Source organism: Microtus pennsylvanicus, chromosome 2 (genome assembly GCF_037038515.1).
Source record: "Microtus pennsylvanicus isolate mMicPen1 chromosome 2, mMicPen1.hap1, whole genome shotgun sequence".
Classification (NCBI taxonomy): domain Eukaryota; kingdom Metazoa; phylum Chordata; class Mammalia; order Rodentia; family Cricetidae; genus Microtus; species Microtus pennsylvanicus.
Genome location: NC_134580.1, coordinates 8,275,742 through 8,294,873, shown reverse-complemented (window position 1 = coordinate 8,294,873; position 19,132 = coordinate 8,275,742). Strand labels below are relative to the sequence as shown.

The 19,132-nt window shown below is 55.5% G+C and overlaps 2 protein-coding genes across 3 annotated transcripts in view; both read right to left on the bottom strand.

The window, feature by feature from the left end:
- Nucleotides 1-1,774: 1,774 nt before the first annotated feature.
- Slc16a8 (solute carrier family 16 member 8) lies at nucleotides 1,775-5,668 on the bottom strand. Its single transcript, XM_075959454.1, has 4 exons — nucleotides 5,455-5,668; nucleotides 4,711-4,854; nucleotides 3,733-4,512; nucleotides 1,775-2,094 (listed from the first exon to the last, which is right to left on the bottom strand). The coding sequence occupies exons 1-4, from the start codon at nucleotides 5,666-5,668 to the stop codon at nucleotides 1,775-1,777; spliced, it is 1,458 nt and encodes a 485-aa protein (XP_075815569.1).
- Nucleotides 5,669-7,304: 1,636 nt separating this feature from the next.
- Nucleotides 7,305-19,132, bottom strand: part of Baiap2l2 (BAR/IMD domain containing adaptor protein 2 like 2) — a 29,953-nt gene continuing 18,125 nt past the window's right edge. Inside the window, exons 8-14 of one of the 2 annotated variants that reach the window (XM_075963507.1) lie at nucleotides 10,898-11,050; nucleotides 10,487-10,625; nucleotides 10,157-10,370; nucleotides 8,707-8,829; nucleotides 8,267-8,426; nucleotides 7,903-7,946; nucleotides 7,305-7,750 (exon numbers count right to left, since the gene is read on the bottom strand). In XM_075963507.1, the coding sequence (XP_075819622.1) occupies nucleotides 7,675-7,750; nucleotides 7,903-7,946; nucleotides 8,267-8,426; nucleotides 8,707-8,829; nucleotides 10,157-10,370; nucleotides 10,487-10,625; nucleotides 10,898-11,050 (909 nt within the window). In that variant the 3' untranslated portion in view covers nucleotides 7,305-7,674. Of the gene's footprint in view, nucleotides 7,751-7,902; nucleotides 7,947-8,266; nucleotides 8,475-8,706; nucleotides 8,830-10,156; nucleotides 10,371-10,486; nucleotides 10,626-10,897; nucleotides 11,051-19,132 lie in introns of both variants that reach the window. The other variant, XM_075963509.1, reaches the window with a different exon arrangement.

The following is a 19,132-nucleotide window of genomic DNA, read 5'->3' as shown; positions in this document are numbered from 1 at the left end:
TCCCGTGGCATCTGGGGTTGAGAGGCTCAGGACCGTCCATGAGAACAGTGGGGCCTGAGCTTGAGTCTGCAGGTCCCAAAGCCTGACTGTCACCTGCTCCCCTCTTCCACCACCATTGAGCACTCTCCCTTCAACCCTCTGTGTTGCTGGTTGTGAAGTAAACCTTTGTGAGATACTCACTGCTGGGGAAGACTACTCCAGGAGTGCCTGCTGAGTTCAGGGCGCAGGGGGCGCTAGGGAGATGGCGCCGCCCTTAGGCAGTAGTCTGCCTGGCAGCTCTGCCTGGCTGGGTGTGGTGCACTCCTACAGCTCTTTTACTCTGCAATGCCCATTAGGACAGGGGATGTGGCCATCTTGAGAACAGAATGGGCAAGGAAGGTGCAAGGTCCAAAGTGGAAAAGCACCTTTGCTTGTGGCTTTGAGCTCTGCAGTCCTGCAGAAACCAGGTAGGATTCTCAGGCAGGCACTGGAGGTGGAGGGAGATGGCCTGTCACTGTCCACCCACATGGGGCCCAGCAGCTGTCTGGTCACACTGCATCTCTCAAGAGACATCAATTGATGGTCAAAGGCACAGATCAAAGCCTACAGCTTGAAGCCAGGCATGGTGGCACATGTCTTTAATCCCAGCACTCGAGAGGCAGAGGCAAGTGGATGTCTGTGAGTTCAAGGCCAGCCTGGTCTGTGAAGTGAGTTCCAGGACAGCTAGAGCTGTTGCAGAGAAACCCTGCCTCAACAACAACAACCAAACAAACCACAGCTCTGGACCCAATAATGGCCTCTGTGCAACCCAGGGCTGATTTCTGCTCTCCTGATGCATGTTTCCCTGTCTGAAGTGTGGATAAATTCTACTTCATTGGGTTTAGGAGAAACAGTAAGCCAACATAAAGGGCTTAGAACAGTGTTTGGTCAAGAAGGCACTCTCAGGAAAATGCTTAGATAAAATACTGTCCCTTCTGGAGTCTGGGAGCCATAGGTGAGCGTAAGCACCTGAGCCTTGCCCGGGCTCCCCAAACCTTGGATGGAAATGAGGCCCAGCTGGGACCAGTAGGTGGGAAGGGACCATTTGTGTTAGGAACTCAGTTGAGGTCTCCTAGCTAGAAGAATGAGACAGGAAGACCCTCACATGGGTTAGAGTGCACCTCTCCGGTTGAGAGGTCATGGCCCACAAGTCCCTGTGGTAGAGAGCAGGTGCCAGGGCCACTGATGAACACAAAGCTGTGTTGTCAGGAGCAGCGCTCTGACTAAAAGTGATGGGTCACTAGAATGTCCTCTAAGGGGGTGGCTACTCAGGGCAGCAAGGGGACATGCACACCTTCAGGGCCTCTGAGGTTTTGCTGCTGACCACCCAGCTTCCATGCTCTCTGGAACTGATTGTGAAGTCTGCACAGGAAGAAGACCCAGGGTCAGTCTCTGACCCTGACCCTGTGCCTCTCATCTCTCATGCAGATGGCGGCCAAATGGGCTTCAGTATATAGCATCCCCCCCCCCCCCCCGCGAGCCCCCAGTGTCTCTAGCTAGTGCCATTCCTTACGGACTCCAATGGCTCAGGGGACCTTATGGGGACCCTTCTAGCTATTCTTAACCCTCCCCAGCTCAGGTGGCCCCGCCCTGGCAGGCACAGGAATATATATCTTTCAGTAGATAGAGTTCCTTTATCAACTTGTGCTCCTGTCAGCCCACAACTTCACTGGGAATGAATGGCCTGGCAGATGGGGTACCCAGTGGATAACCCCAGGCTTCCTCCCCATGAGCCAGGCCCTCATCTGCCTAATGTCTACACAGACTCATGACCCAGCCCAGACACTGTTTCCACCCCTGGTTCAGGTCCTGAGGACCCAGCCCTGGGGCTCAACACCTCCAGAGCCTCAAGGCTGCCAGGCTCCTCAGTGCTGGCAGGCATTGGCTCAGAGTCCTTCTCAGCATCCACATCCTCCGTGTCAGCGGCTCCTCCTTCAGCCGCTGGACCTGATGGGGTATTAGAGCAGCGCAGGCAGCAGTAGGTGGTGACTGCCATGAAGACTCCAGCCAAGGCCACCTCGGAGCCAGCAAGGTAGAAGATGATCTCATAGTTCTTCAGGGCATCCACCAGGCGGCCTGGAGGGGGAGGGGAGCCGTGTCAACCTGTCAGGGCCTTCTCTAACGGGGGGGGGGGGGGACTTACTGGTGATACACATATGCCCTGGCTTTATTCCTGATTATGAATGCAGAACTCCAAATGGATCCTTTCTTGTGAGGCCCAGAATGTCACTTTCCCTCCCTGAACCTCAATCTAATGCTTCTGAAGATGCTTTTATAGTCTACGAGGTTCCCCCTCCACATCAATGCAAGCCTACAGTGACTTGTTCCACTTGTGGGTGTCAGGGTGTCAGTGTAGCTGGACCTGGTCTATAGGGGTTTGGCCCAGCATCCTCATCAGGATCTGCAAGCTGTCCAAACTGAGCTGGTGAGGTGCCTGAGCACAGACTGGGAAGTGGGACTCTGTGCTCCGGAAAAAAGGGCTCATATCCCTTCCTGGGCACGGTATCTCCATATGTGGGGGAATCTCTAGCTCCGTTGTGGGGGACTGAACCCAGGACATCACACGTGCTAAGACAGCTCATGGTGACATGCCCAGTCTCCACTGTATTTTCTTCCATGGGCTTCATTCTAGACTATTCCCATGTCCACACCAAGCTGTGGTCTTCGGGAAGTTTCCTGATGACCATGACTTCACAGCCAGTCCTGTCTCCGGCCATACGCAGTTTTGGAGTGCCCTACACTGCACCTGCATTCTTTCCTACTAGGTCCACCCAACAGTAGGTGGTCCCTGGGCTTCCAGGAGGGCCAGCTTTGAGGCTCTTGGGGTGGTGGGCTTGAGAGAGGGCACCCACACATTGGCTCGGGGGCTTTGCCTTTCTTATTGGGTCAAGCAGGAAGAGAAAGCTTGCTTGGGCCACTCTGCCATCTGGCTGGCTCTGAAGGAAAAGATGGCAGCTTACTCTTCTCTGTTGCAGCCTGGGCTCTGCTATTCATACCTGAAGCCTCTCTCTCACTTAAGCCTGGCCCTCTGGAGCCTCGGGACAATCAGACAACTCAGGAAGATGTCGGGGTCCCCACCTCTACCTTTCCTGTCTTAGCTCAGCCCTCACTTGTACAGTGACTCTTTCCCCCCAGCAACGCCCCCCCAGCCCTTCACACTGTGCCCTCACCCGCTGAACTATGCCAGGATGAGCAGAAGGCTTGGCAGACAGGTGCTGGGGTTATCAGCACCTCTCCTCTCCAGCTGTCATCTGAGCACCCCTTCTCTGCCCCTAGTCAGGGCTGATTTCCTGTTCTGGCTTTACAGGCTGGCTGAACTAAAGCATCCACACACATTCGGTCCAGGTTAGCTCTCTGCAGGGGCAGATCCGGATCCACAACTTGGGCTAAGCTTCCGAATCTAACCTGTTCCCCTACCCATCTCGCACAAGGCCTTTATATTATTTGCTTGAGAAGATTGTCATGCGTAAGATGCTTGGCTATTTGTGTATTTCTTCTGGAGACTGACCTTTGGCTTTTCCATCCTCACCCCCTGAGGGTGATCCCTGGGGGTGATCCCTGGAGGAGGAACTACCTAGTAATAAAGGGAGTCCACCAACCAAGCTTTCCAGCAAAGGGGCCTGCCTTCCCCCTCATCCCTGGAAGGTCGATCTTAAGGGCTTCCCTTATACTAACAACTCCCAGGTTTAGCTACCCCTCTCCTATGGTGCGCACCGGCAGAGGGCGGTCCTATGAGCACAGCCACGGCCTCCATGAGCAGTACCAGGCCCAGCGCACTGGGGAAGCGGGGCGCACCCACGGTCGCCATGAGCACCTCGAACTGCAGCGCTCCCACCATGCCGTAGGAGAGGCCGAAAGCGATGCAGAAAGCCACGAGGGTGCCATAGGAGCGCGCACGAGCGCTGATCAGGTCCGTGAGCCCGTTGGCCAGCAAAGCCAGACTGAAGAGATAGGGAACGTGGGGTCGCAGGCGTGTCAGGCCCGCCAGGGCACCGCACGCCGGCCGTGCCACGATGTCCACGAAGCCCACGATGGACAACAAGAAGGCGGCCTCAGCGTCAGGCACGCCTGCATCTTTGGCGTAGTTCACCAGCAGGATGGGGGGCACGAAGAGCCCAAGTGCCATCAGGAACTTGGTGACTACGTACACCATGAAGGCGCGGTCGGTGCACACCGCCACGTCTAGCAGGCGGCGGCGAGCCCTGCCGCCGGGTGCGCGGTCCTTCGCCGGATCTGGGCGAAGCGGGGGCGGGGGCCCTGGTGGTGGCCGCATGACGGCTCCGCAGGCGCAGCAGTGCAACAGGAGGCCGCCAAACAGCAGGAAGCCGCCGCGCCAGCCGAAGCGCTCCCCCAGCAGCTGGCCAAGCGGCGACAACGTGGACAGGAACACCGGGCTGCCCGCCGCTGCCAGCCCGTTGGCCAGGGGACGTCGCCGCTCGAAGTAGAGTCCCAGCATGATGAGCGACGGCTGGAAGTTGAGGGCCAGGCCCAGCCCTGCGGGCGAGGCGACGCAGCTGGAGTGCCCCTTCTGGCCTCAGTGGCAGGGCCAGGCTGGGCCGGGATCAGGATAAGTCCGAAACCGGGAGAGTGAGCTAGGAGACTCAGGGGCCGCCCCTTTGAGGAAAACTGGGGACTGAGAGACTTGCAGCAGGGACTCTCGACTCCTGCAGGGAGAGACATGGGTGCCCTCACCTGTGAGCACTCCAGCCGTCAGGTACAGCTCCAGAAGGCGCGAGGCAAAGGAAGCCAGGATCATGCCCACGGAAGCCAGGAGCCCGCCAGCCAGCATCACCGGGCGACAGCCAAAGCGCGTCACGAGGATGCTGGACAAGGGGCCTGTGGGCAGAGTAGGGTCATCGACTAGGTTAGATCAATCTCCTCCCCAGAAAATGCGCCAGGTCTTGCCTTCTCCCTCTGAGATCTGAAAGAGCTTGAAGGGGTATTTAACTCTCCCCCGTCCCAGCCCCTTCAGAGACAAAGAGGGCATTATGGTTGAGTCACACAGCTTGACTGGGCAGACAGGGTGGTGTGTGTGTGTCTGTGTGTCTGTCTGTCTAGTGGCCACCCATCTCTTACCCTCTTGAGAGCCCAGAACCAAAGTAGGAAGGATGGCTTCCACTCTTCGCCTCTGCCTGCCACCAGACTACCATCCTCCTGAAGGCTCCCACCCTCCCAACACTCCGGCATTGGGGCTTCTACGGGTTGATGTCGCCCAGTGTAGGTTTGCTGGCAGGAATGAACCCAACCCCTCCAGGCCAGCAGTAGGAGCGGGTTTCCACTTCCATCCGTGTGTGCCCTACCCACTCTTTCCTAGGGTCGAGGCTTCCATGTGTTCCCCATCGAAGGTAGGGGCGGGGACCGGGACGGTGCTTCTTTAGGCGCTAGCGCCTCTACCCCAGGTGCTAGACCCCAGGAGGCTCTGGGAGGAGTGCTGACCGGTGCCGTAGAGCATGGCCAGCATGATGGAGGACACCCAGGCTGTGTCGCTGTAACCCGCACCGAAGTCTTGCTTGAGTTCTCCGAAGAAAACGCTCACGGCCTTGGGGAAGCCGTAGGCGAAGCCGGTGATCACGAAGCAGGCGCCCAGCACCACCCAGCCCCAGCCACCATCTGGGGGGCCTGCACCCCGTCGTGGGCCGCCAGCGCCCATTGTCTCTACCTCTGCTGGGAAAGAGGGGGGACAAAAGGCAGTGGTGGGTGCTGTAGAGAAATGAATTGAGACCTGCAAGGAGAAACAGCCCCAAGCCGCCCATGGAGCCCTTTCAGGGTTATAGAGCCAGCAAGGTAGGAAGGTCACCCCGAGTCTTCCCACCTTCCTGCAAAGGCTTGTGAAGGGTGAGTGGATGCTTGACTTCAAGGGTTCCTCGCTAGGGCTTCTCACCTCCTGGGACCTAGTAATGGCAGGGGAAGAGGTGCAGTGAATGCCAGATCCCAGCAGCCACTGTGGGGTGTGTGTGTGTGTGTGTGTGTGTGTGTGTGTGTGTGTGTGTGTAGGGGACTGTCAGTGTCACCATGAACACATGTAAGTTTGTGGACAGATGAGCCAATCAGCCAGTGGGGTGGCCAGCTGTAGTGGCCCTCCAGCTTGTCCTAACTTTCCTCTGTGACCAGGAATAAGTCAAGATTAAAACAACAGGGCATACTGGCCTTGTCCTAGCAGCCTTTGGTGCAGCTTGTCCTTCCCGTTCTGGAAGGAGTTTGCCCTGTAAAGTCTCCTCTCCCGGCTGAGCCTCAGTTTCCCCACCAGTAGGATGGCTGAGTGAACACCTGTACACCAGCTGGAAACCTTGGGGAAGAGGAAAGGGCTCTGGAAGAGAGACCTGAGCCCCAGCAGTTCACAATCTAGGCCCTCCATCCCTAGGAAGGGGTTCCCAAGTCCTATGGCATCTGCCACAGAACAGGAGGGTGGGAGGCCCAGGGAAGCCCTCCAGGACCTCTCCCCAGGGACACCCAGGACTCTGCCCTCCCCCAACTCCAGGTTCTGACTTTTCTTACCTGCCCCCCTCCATGGCTATGAATACAGAGACAAGAAACTGTCCCCTGACAGCCCTCACCGCACACTCACCTAGACCTGACTCTGGATTTAGGGTCCAGCCTCACATCTCCTGAGGCCTGCAGGGAGGGGCTTCCTCGAGCTCCGTGAGACTGGAAGATACTGATTCCCACAGCCTTGGCTACGATGGCTGCACTCCGGCTGAATAAACAACTTCCCCAGGCCTGGGACTTAGAGTCCCCTCATCCCACCCCTGCTAAGAGGCTTTTACCAGTAAGGGAGTTGAGCACAAGTGACCAGCAGGGCTGACCCAGTGGGACAAAGGGCAAGGAGACCCTCCTTCACCTCCCAGGTCCTTCCAACAGGGGTACAAAGCCCTGCCTCGGGGGGGGGGCGTAATCTGGGGCTGGGGGCAAAGTGGTACCCTGAAGAGACCCGGCCTGTCAAGCCACTTCCATACACCATTGCTCCCTCCCCAGCCCCAGGTCACATTCCAAGAGGGGCTCCTGGCTTCTCTTGGATAAAGCTAATCCAGGCCTGAGCCTGACCATGAGGGGTGGAGGGGCTGGAACAAAGGTGCTGTGTCCCAGCTAAGGGGAACAGGCACCATCCCTTGGGGTGCATTTGGAGATGGGGGGGTGGAGATGAGAGCTTTCGTGCAGCCCTGCCTGAAAACTTCAAGAGCCCTGAGTGACTGGAGGGGAGACAGACTTGAGACTCCAGTCACCCTAGAGCATCCCCACCTCCAAGGCCTTACCCTGCCCCCAAATCAGACACCTTCACTGCCACTGTGCCCACTTCCTTTATTTATTTTTATCATTTATCATTTACAAAAGTTTTTAAAAAGGGCTGTGTGGGGGACAGGTGTGGAAGAGGAGGTGTTTCCCTTTGGAGCACAGGCGGGAAGATGGGAGGCAAGAGGCTGAGTTCTGGGGAGAGTCTGGGATCCCTGAAAGCAACCAGCTGCCCTGTGCTTCCACCCCGTCACCCTGCCCTATGTTGCAGGCCCAGCCCTCAGGTAGTTTCTGGGTTGCGGGCAGAGGGGTAGGGATGGTCCCCTGGGTAGCGCCTGGCATCTAGGATCCACTGCTGCTGCGGCTGTCAGCTGGAAGAGCCCTGGGCAGGTGTGCAGGGCCACCTCAGGCCCCGGGGAGGACATGGCCTCAGCGGATGAGGGGTGCTGAGCGGTCGTTGGTGACAGTGGGGCGCAGCTTCACGGTGGCAAAGGGATTTGTACCCCTGTGGGGGATAGGCTAGGGTAAGGGGGGCAGAGACTCCAGGTCTGTGTACCTAGGGAGAGTGGCCAGGCATCTGGCCAAGCGTCTGCTTCTTGCCGCCCTCCCGTTTCGAGTCACCTGCTCCCATTTGGCTCCCTGCCCACTGGGACTCACCGTGGAAAGAGCTCTGGGGGTTGGTGTTCCCAGGACATAAGTTTCTGCATGAAGGGAGGGCAGGTTCAGGGGCGGAGGGAAGATGGGGTCCCACCCCTCGCCCCAGGAGAGCACAGGACTGGGAGGTAGAGGCCCTGCAGGGCTAGATTTGAGGACACTGCAGCCCGAAGTCTGGTTTCAAAGAAAACTCTAGGCCTTGCACAATGCCACGGCCTGGGGCTGACTGCCCCTGCGAGGTAAGGCCAGTGACCCCGTGCGCACTCCTTCACCCCCATCCCCACCTCTCATCCCCCGCAGAAGAGTGGCCAAGGTCTCCCTTGCTGGGCTACTCCATAGCGGCCAGGCAGAGGACAGGTGGGCTGACCTTGACGTCGGTGGCTGCCCCCATGCTGCCCACACTGCTCCGCCTGCTGCTGGGCAAGGGTGTGGGTGCGGGGCTGGGGGCGCGGCTGGGGACGCGGCTCGGGGTCCTGGAGCGGGAATTGCTATCCCAGTAGTCTGATGAGGCTGCAGGGATGCCTGGCCTGTCCAAGAGGTCATCAAGGCTGTGGCTTCCCCGGAGGGGGTAGGACCTGAGTTAGAGAAAGCAGCCCGGCCTGGTGCCCCCTCCCACCTGCTGGGCCTGAAGCTGGGCAGGGATGGGGGGAGGCAGGCACACAACAGCCTTTATTAGGAGGTGGAGAATATGGGCCACCGTTCTCCAGAGGCCAAAGAGGACAGACCCATGAGATAGATTATCTCATAGATGTCCCCTGAAGGGAGGGACAGGAACACCCTTGGGGCCCCACCCACCAATTAAGGTACCTGGAAGGCAGTTCATTCATTGGGCTCATGGGGGTCATGGAGTTCACGGGGGTCACAGGCTTCATGGGGTTCACTGGCATCTCCTCCAAAGGTTTCACATAGGCCTCAGGGAACCAGCCACTCCTGTAGAGCAGACAGCAATGGCCCCTTGAGCATGGCCAAGTAAACAGGGAGGCAACCAGACTGGGCTCTGAGGGCATATCAGACAGTGGCCTGGGTTGCCCCACCAACATGGCTTTCCTGGTAGTCAAGACCTAACAGAGCCTGTGACACGAAACCTCACATCCCAGCAGGGGCTGAGGCTTCTAGGAGAGGAGCTGGCATCTAAGTTGGCAAGCAGGCTGTTCAGGCCCTCAGGTCACATCTCCATGTCACAGTGCTCAGACCAGTTTGGGGTTGGCCTAGGCTAGTGAGTGGCACAGTTATGAGCGTCCCTCGCCACCAGACTTGGTACCCCGTAATCTTTCAGGAAGCCCATGGGGGTGGGCAGCAGATGCTGGGAGACTATTCTCCAAAAGTGGCTAAGGTAACCATCCGCGCCCAGGGAGGAGACCCTTTCCCTGACCTCCACCCTGCTGGTATCCAGTAGGCTTTGTGTGGAGGCTCTGCAAGCCGTATGTGCTGTGATGTGGCTCTGAATGGCAGGAGCCGTCGGTCACCTCTGCTCCTGGCCCACAGGGCACCAATCCGTCGACTTACACCCTTAACTAGAAGTCACATTAGCTCCCTCAGGCCCACCTCTGCTCACCCACCCATCACTCACCTGGGCAGTCACCCACGGGCCTCCTCTGGCCGCCCATGAGTTCCCCTTAGTATATAAGGTGCTCACACCCCACATCCTACTCAGTCTCTTCCACCCAGTCCTCCTGTCTTCTACTACCACATATTTCCACCTGAACCCCCCCACAACCCCCCAACCTGTCATTCACCCGCCCCCCAGTCTTCTGTGGGGGTGCTCCCAGCTGTCACCTCTTGGCCCTTCAGGGTTCACACATTGGCTTCTATCTGTGTCTTCCTATAAGTCCTGGGAGAGTGGCAGGCTGAGCCACACCCTGTCCCCTCCTGCAGAGTCCAGAGCCCTGCACACTCCCTAGAGAACCACCAGTCCCATTTGTGTGGACACGAGGGGTGTCTGGTTCTCCCCCCTCCACACTAGGGTTCAGGACAAACAGCTCGTGTAAGTTCTTCGGGCTGTGAGCTGTGCAATGCAGGGCAGAGACCTTCCTTGCACCTCAGCGCGCACAAGAGCGCGCACGGGGACACAGAAGGCATGAAGGCAGTGGGGTTTTGCTGAGTCTGAGAGCCTGCTGCCCATCCCATTGTCCCCTTCTCCAAGGCTCTTCTCAACCCCAGGAGTGGCTGAGTAGACGGAGGCAGGGCGGGGATTGGAGAAGGGGCCAGGGAGGCCTGGAAATCTCGGTGTAGCGGGGACCCTGGGGTTTACACTCACGCGGACGAGCCCTCCAGCTTGCCGTAGAGCCAGCCATTCCGAGCTTCGGGCACCAGCACCTCTACGACGTCTCCAGCCGAGAAGCGCAGCAGCGTGTGGTTGGCACCCTCCGAATGGGAGACTAGGGCGCGGACTCTCCTGGCACCCCCGCCGCTCAGGCGCTCGCCGAAGGAATTGGACCGTGAGCGCTGGGTGCTGCTGGTGTAGAGCGAGGCTGCGGGGGATGAGTGAAAGTTCTCCTAACAGTCTATCCTTCATCCCTCCTGCTGCAGCCCAGCCTCCAGTCCCTTCCTGGCCCGCCCCCTGCACCTCTGTGCTTGGGGTACCCACAGGCCGACGGTGTCCGGGGCAGTGATCGGCGGTCTGGCTCCAACTGCGACGCGGACCTCGCCTCGGCCGGCTCGGGGCCGTAGGAGCCGGAGCCATGCCGGCTGCGGGGGGAACCATACTCTCCCAGGGGCCTCGGGGGCTGCGAGGGGAGAGGGCAGGGGGTGGGGCGGGAGGGGCGGAGCCTCGCTAGCCCCGACCCCAACCCCAGTCCCAAGGGTCGGCGTACGGATTGGGGACACGGTAGGGCCACCACGGGGGCGCAGAGGCGACCCCCCGGCGCCAGGGAGCGAGGGGTGCAGCGTAGAGCGGGGATGCGGGGGGCGGCGGGCTCCAGATGAAGGGCGGTGGTACCCAGGACCCAGCGAAAGGCGGCGGGGGCGCGAAGGGCGGCGGGGGCGGCCAGGGCCTCACCATGTCTAGCCGGGTGGGCGTCAGGCGGCCCGAGGGGTAGGGCGGCCCCAGTGACGGGCCCAGTAGCCCCGGGGAGTGGGCACGTGATGGGCTGCGGCTGGCCTCCGACTGTTCCTTCCATAGCACCACGCGGTTCTGTAGCATCCCCCGGGCCTGTCGGGAAACACTAGGTCAAGTGTGGCCACAGATCCTGGGGCCCAACAGGTGTCACATCTTGGAGATTGCTTGAAGCTTGAATCACCACCCCTTAAGCCGGGCTGTGGTGGTGCACAGGCAGAGGCAGGCGGATCTCTGTGAGTTCAAGGCCAGCCTGTGTACAAGAGCTAGTTCCTGGACAAGCTCCAAAGCTACTGAGAAGCACAGTCTCCAAAAACCAAAACAAAGCAACAAACCACCCCTTATCTGGGAGCCTGCCTTTCACGTGCAAAGGGCTGCACACCTGCCCCTCGCAGAGACAGCTGGGGTAGCCCAGAGCTGCTGGGGTTAACCACACTGTCTGAGGCCTGCCCACTCTTCCCTGGCCCATTCTATTCCAAGGAAACCATGGGCCTGTCAGGCTCCCTAGGGGACCATGGTCCTTCATCATGTACGCATCTCGTGGGCCCTAATCTGAACAAGTTGGATGCTGTATCATATAAAATAAGATGAATTGGGAATTTTGAGTAAAGAAGTGTCTAGGCCATGTGGGAGACTCTGCCTCAGTTAATAAAGTGGAGATCAAGCAGTGACAAGCTGCCTTTATCTCATCTGCTTCTCCTAGTGGCCCTGTTACTATCTCAGCCTTACAGAAGAGGGTCACATTGCTCAGTGATGGCCTCAGTCACTGAGTGGCAGAGGCACCTCCCATGGCCACCTTTCAAGGATTTCTCCCTGGAAGCTAGAGCAGCGCTGGCAACCTCAGCAGTTTCCTGCTGCTGTGACCAGAAAGTGGCTGGCCCTGCAGACCTGGGCAGACACCATGCCTCCTTGCAGTCAGCAGTTAGCATAGGAGCTCACAGAGATGCTGGCACACTGGGCCCTGCCTGTCTAGTCTGGAGGGACCTTTGCCCGACTTGAGGGCCCCTGACCAGGCCTAAAACACCAAGGCTGGCCTGGCAGCACTTCTCTCAGCCCTGCCCAGTCAGGAAGAGGGGAGCTGGGGTTCCAAGGCCAGAGAAGACGCCATGCAAGAGTCTAAAAACGTATGGGGGGGGGGGAAGGGATTCTTGGATGATAAGAGTGACTAGGGGTGAGAAGAGGAGATGGCTCAGAGAGTAAAAACGCTAGCTGCTCAAGCCTCGTGACACAAGCATGAAGCCTGATGCAGGACACACATCTGTAAGCTCGACGCTCCTGCAGTATGGGGGGAGGGAGGAGGCTCGCAGCCCAGCAGGCCTCGGGTATGCAGTGCAGCAGCAGCAATAATAGAGACCCTGTCTGGATGAGGAGGAAGGCAAGAACCCACGGACCACGCATGCCCCATGGCACATGTATGCATCCACACAAATAAATAAATATATAAAAAAAAAGAAAGAAAAAGTCACCAGGACTGTGGCGGCACATGCCTTTAATCCCAGCACTGAGGAGGAAGAGGCGGGCGGATCTCTATGAGGTAGAGAGGCCAGCCTGGTCTACAGAATGAGTTCCAGGACAGCCAGGCTTACTCAGAGAAACCCTGTCTTAAAAAATAAAAACAAAAAGGAAAAAAGAAAAGATAGAAAAAAGCCAAATGCAGGCAGCGGTGGGAGTGGGGTGTCACTTAGTTGGTAGAACATTAGCCTAGCATGCACGAAGTCTTGTAATCCATCCCTATAGTGCATAAGCCAAGCAGGGGCGGTGCTCTCCTATAATCCCAGCACTCAGGAGATAGAAGCATCAGGATGGCGGCGAGTTTGAGGCTATCCTGGGCTGCACTGCAAGTTTCAAGCTAGCCTGGGCTATTACATACCACCAAGTTTTTTCCAGAACTTGAGAAATCTGCTTTTGAGCTGGGACATAGCTCCAGGGTAGGCAATCACCTAGCGTGCACCAGGCCTCATGGTCCACCCCTAACATTGCCAGAAAACAAAATGAGGACTAGGGAGCTGTCTCCGTGGTTAAAGCACTGGGGATGGGAATTTCAATCTCCAGAACTCCTAAAAACTTGGAGGTCATAAGTTGCCTCTCCAGCTGGCTAGCTAGCCTGGCCGAGCGAGCTCCAGTGATTTCTGGGTTCAGCAAGAGAACCTGGCCCAGGAAGCAAATTAGAGACCAACAGAGGAAGATAGCAGAGGTCGCCCTTGGGCCCTACACACGTTCATGGGCACAAACAACACATGGAAAAAAGGAAATTTACTATAAATTAATAAGCAAAATGAAAGAAAAGATTATGATGTATCCCAGTGTGCGGGGGAACCTCTGAAAATGGAAGAAATGCCAACCTTACGTATATAACTCATACGAGGGGACATTCAAGGGAGAGGCCATTTTACTTTGTGATTAACCAAGATTAAAAAAGCAGCCCCCCCCAGCACTCGGGAGGCAGAGGCAGGCGGATCTCTGTGAGTTCGAGACCAGCCTGGTCTACAGAGCGAGTTCCAGGACAGGTTCCAAAGCTACAGAGAAACCCTGTCTCGAAAAACCAAAAAAAAAAAAAAAAAAAAAAAAAGCAGCCCCCAAGCTATTGTCAAGGTGCCCAGATAGGAGTGTCTCTTGTACTGTGGGCAGAGGTACACAGTCAGCGCTGTGTAGCCTGTGTCCTCGGGCTCACCCACTGTGGAGCTGGGTGAGGTGGGAGGAAAGGCTTGACCAGCAGAGAGAAAAGGGAAAGACACCCTCCAGGGCCTAGGTCCTTCCTTGCGTGGCTTCACATCTTGCTCTGTGCTTTCTGCTTCTATTGGAATACAATGTTGGGTAACATACAGCAATTGCCTCAGGTCATGAGGAATTGGGTCCGGCTGCACTGGGCAATAGCCCCAAGCCATAGGAATTGCTTAGTCCCCATCTTACCAGGCTGCTTCACCCTAGAAACAATATACATGGTATTGAAAACAATTTTGTTCCCAGTCAAACCACAAAATCTGGCTGTAACTCCCTGGTAGCTAGGAATGCCCCCAGTCAATCTGGATGCACCAGCTTCACCCTGTGGGAGGGTTGGGCTCCTCACTGGTCCAATAAAGTGGCCTCAGATCTGAGGGCTTCTCTGCTTCATTCTTACATCTGGGTCTTCTAGGCAGAAAGCCCTCCTTCCTCACTCCCTCAGGGTCGTTTCTTTGGGAGCACAGACACCCTCTACGCTCACTATATGGGCTAAATAGCCACAAGTCTGACCTAAGACCTGATCTTTGAGGCTAGTGCAAGTCTTGTTGAGGGAACTTCGGCTCTGAGCTCAACCCTCCGCTCTCCTCTGAGTCCTCCCATCCGTCTTCATTCCGCCACCTCTCCCAGACTCTGATCTCCAAGCTGATTGCTGCCATCCACGCTCCCAGATTCTGCAGGACAAGATAACTCAGGTTCTCTGACCACACCCCCAGGGGCTTCTTATTCTCTCCAAATCACAGAAGCTCAGAAGTTCTGGGAACCCCCACATTTCACTTGGTGATCCCCTCGAGTCTTAGTGGAGATGCCTCTCCTAATACTTGGGTCCATTTCCATCTCCTCCCTAAGCCTGGGGGATGCCAGACAAGACTCCCCACCAATCCTGCTTCTCATTTCAAATTTAAACCAAATTATCAAAATGGACTCTAAATTATCTACCCAAAAAGACTCTCCCTTGGCTCGCCTCCAAGGTAAGCTTAAAAAGTTAGCAGGGACATGGTGGCACATGACTTTAATCCCAGCACTCAAGAGGCAGAGGCAAGGGTGGATCTTTGTGTTAGAGGCCAGCCTAGTCTACAGAGTAAGTTCCAGGACAGCCAAGGCAACACAGAGAAATCCTGTCTCTCTCTTAAAAAAAAAAAAAAAAAAAACACTTCATCTTTTCAAGCTCCAGCCACCAAACTCATTCAAATCTGCTCAAATCTGGCCTAAATACCCCTTCAATAGTGGCCATCACTACCCCAGTTGGAAATTTTGGATTTTGGCATTCTTACAGACTTGGATAACTTTTTCAAATGAAATAGCAAGTGGTCCAAGGTTCTCTATGCCCAAGGCTTTTTGCCCTTCACTCTTTCCTCTCTCTAAATTTCTGCTCTGCTCACCAGGTCCTCTGCCACGAAAAGCCTAAACCCCAGCCTAATGCCTCTCCAGTGTCCTGGCTTTTGATTCAGCTGATGAACCACCTCCCTACAAAATCCCCACACGCCAGTAACAATCTCCCTGCTGCCCAGCCCTCATCCTCACCCTCTGCATGCCTTCCTACACCCCCATCCTTACAATAGTCTGCCTAAAAGTAGGGGGTACATATCTTCCCATAGCCTTTTTTTTTTTTTTTTTTTTTTTTTTTTTTTTTTTTGGTTTTTCGAGACAGGGTTTCTCTGTGGCTTTGGAGCCTGTCCTGGAACTAGCTCTGTAGACCAGGCTGGTCTCGAACTCACAGAGATCCGCCTGCCTCTGCCTCCCAAGTGCTGGGATTAAAGGCGTGCGCCACCATCGCCCGGCTTTCCCATAGCCTTTTGCTCTAAACAGTTAGACATGGTCACCAGACACCAGCTGCTCTGTCTCCAGACACTGGCCACAATGGCGATGCTTGTCCCCTGTGGCAAATAAAATCTCACTTCCTAGTCCCCTCCATCCCTAATACGCGCTCACTCAAGGACCTCATTGGCCATCGGGCTTTCCCAGCACTCCCCTAATTCAGAATCCAGCTTCTCCACGGTTGATTAGATCCCACCCATTCCTCAGCCCCGACACACTCTTCCCCAATAACCCGTTCGGGTCCTCGGTTTTCCCTCACTCTTTCTCTGAGACACACATGGCCTACCTTCTAACCCTTTGCCCATTGGACCCCAATCAATAGGACTAAACGTCCTCAAGAAGAGCCCTGCACAACTTCATTTCAGTGGTGTTGGAACGTGGAATGGGTGCCTTACCTCCCACCCTGCACAAGCTTGTGCTCTGGTAACACCCCACGACATGGAAGCCACGACTGCCCCTGGCCGGGAAGAGACTCAAGCACCGTGGCTGCCTCCAGACAGGCCATGCCCCTCGGAAACATGACGATGGATGTGTGGACACTAACTGGTCTTTCCTGTGTCGATTTTGCTAGGCCAAAGGCATGAGCAGGGCACCCACACAGGGACAAGGAGAAATTCATCTGTTGGATGGGGAGCATAATTTGGGAGTTAACCATTAAAAAAATCTACACAATTTCAGACTGGGATTATACATCCATGGGGCAAATGACCCCTCCAAACCTTACAGTTGTCCCTGGGAGCCAAAACCATTTCTGCTCCTGCAAGCACAACCTGGACACCCCAGTCCACCAACTCACTCCTGGGGTCAGGACCCCACAGTCACACTCACCCTTCTTTATCCCAGTATCCCTCTCATAAAAATGCTCCAGCTGGAAAATTCCAGCCATGACCCACTGTCCAGAGCCAGGGAAGAGTTTCTGGATTTGTCTGAGAGCCAGCCAATGACATACGGGGCAGGCATATCCAACCTAGTGCAGAACAGTCAACAGATGAACCCTGCTTAGCCAGAACCTGGTTCAGATCATTGGCAAGCCCAACTGCATAGGGCCAGAACCAGATTGTACCCGGTTGGTTCCCAAGGCAAGGGCATCAAACGGGACTTGCATTGCCTGTCAGGATGGTACTTAACGGTTGCTACCCTAGAGGACCATGTGCCAGTCATCCTCACTGTGGATGCCCGAAAACGTGAGCCTGTTTCCACGGTGACCAAAGGTCAGAGCTTTGGAACTTTCCTCTAGTTCCTCCAAGGTTCCTCAATAGAGCTTCTACCTCAAAACAAAGGTCCCACCCAGGTGTTGACAGAGAGTTCTGCTCTGGCGAGGTTATTGTCTACAGGTGTGGCTAATAGCCAGACCTTGTGCTCCAGGAATAGAGAAGTAGATTGTTCCTGCCTCAAACAAGAGTCTAGGGATCCAACTAAATTCCAGTTCCCTTAAGGAGATAACTTGGGATTCCCCCAGGGAGTGGTTTTCCCACAGAGTGTTTGGTCTAGGGTGTGTATATGACTTGTTTTGTTCTAGCAACAGAATGTTTAACTGTGGATGTAGCCTGTGACTTCAATTGGTCTGTTCATTTCTGTGTATTATGTTAATGCAGTCTTTTGTCTTACTCCTACCTTTTGGGGTCAGGGTATTTTAAGCAGTTGGAAATTAAACGTGGGTGAATTTTCAGTACTCACTGGAATTCCCTCCCGATACTATCCTATATGTTTCTCTGTTTTATAATTTTCATTCTCGTCTTCATTCTTTACTATATTTCTAATCCCCATGCTTCTACCCTGGCGAGAGGTATTTTTGTTGTGGATGGTCCTGACACCTCACACTAGGCTTAGATGCCAGTGGAGGAGAGAAGCCCCGGGCTGCTTCAGTACTCCTGGGGGTGGCTCTACAGAGGCATCAATGATGGGGTCTGATGGTTACCACACGGCCAACTGACCAATCAGATTAAGGGAGACCTGACCTTGGGACAACATAGCTTTAGGCACCTTACAAAATCAAATAGATTCCCTGGCTATGGCGGTCCTCCAAAACCGCAGAGGACGTAATGACTGCCAACAGGGGGCACCTGTGCCTTCCTAGAGACAGGATGCTGTTTTCATGGGAACCAGCCTGGCCTAGTTTTAGGGAAAACGCTAAACAATTAGAATCAAACACAGAGAAAGGACCTGACTATGTGGGGACTACAGACTGCCCCCTTGGCAGGCCCAGTCACCATGATCATGCTAACTTTACTCAGTGGTCCCTGACCTTTCAGCTGTCTCACCGAGTTTCTCCAACAAAGACTATACGCTTTTACTGCCCAGAGGGTCACTACCAGCCCCTATCCCACCTGAAAGGGACCCCAACATGACCCCCTTCCACCGTTAGGACCATTGACTCCCTCCTGCTGGAAGAAGACCCCCTGAAAAAAGTCCACAGCCCCTCCCTCTTAGCCCCTTCACCCTCCCAGAACTGGGATCTGTTGCTAATACCCTTAGGCCATGTGGAAGTGAGTTTGACTGTCTGGGGCGCTAGCCCCCCAGCCATAAAGTCTGCTCCTCCTGTAGAGACAACACCCCCACTGTGTCAGAAACAACCTACCTAGCTCCCAGTAAAACCTCAAAATTAGCTGTAACTTCCTGGTGGCTACCCACATATGTGTGTGTGCAGATATACCTGTCCCTTAGGTATATACTAGCCCCACCAAGCAAGCTCAGCCTTTATCCCTTGAGAAGGTTGGGGCCCCTCGCTGTCCCAATAAAGTGGCCTCAGCCTGTTAAGATCTTGTCTGTCTACCTCTACCTCACTTTTCTGACACAGCATCTATGGTTGGCTCCCAGGGTCAGATCTGGGGTGTCCTACATCCCAGGTGAGGCAGAGATCATGCTTCCTGTCGCCTATGCACAGAAGAAGTTGGTTTGAGTCACACACAGTTCCCTCCTGAGTGGTATTTGGGGGAAGGAACAACCCTGCTCTTAAGGAGGTTGGAGGTTAGCTGCTCAGGGCATGGACAGAAAGCAGCTTCCTCCTAAAGGCAAGATGCTGTGGCCACCAAACAGGGAAAAAATACCCAGCTTTTAGCATTTAGGAAAACACAGCCAGGGGGATGCAAGCCAACACACAGAGATGCCACCTCATGCCAAGGAGGGTGGCTAAAAGCAAAATGGCTATAATAAGAGCAGGCAAGGGTGTGGAGAGATCACACACTGCCAACTGAAAGTATCTGGAAGTCTCTCAAATGGTTAAATGTAGCATTAGCATACAGTCATCAACCTGACAGTTGAATACCTGCCCCACCCTAGCTCCTTCAAGGATGCTCCAAACAACGTCTTCCTACAGTGTCCAGCAGGGACTGGACATCCAGACACAATTCCGCAGAAAAAGGAAAGCCGGTGACAAAGGCCCCACACTGATATGAATGCCCACAGTGGGCAACTCTCCTGAGACAGGAAGTGACCGGGAGTCATGCAGAGCTGCAGGAGGACAGGCTGGAGAGAGACAGCCGAGGACCGGGCTGGGCTAATGCAGGGGTTCTAGGCTGATGACTGACAGCTGTGCTCTTAGTCTACTAAGACTGTCAGCCATCTATAGACTGGGGTGGCTAGAGACTCGCTCTAGAGAAGACAGGAAACAATGTATACGTGATGACTGGGAGAGGGACTAAG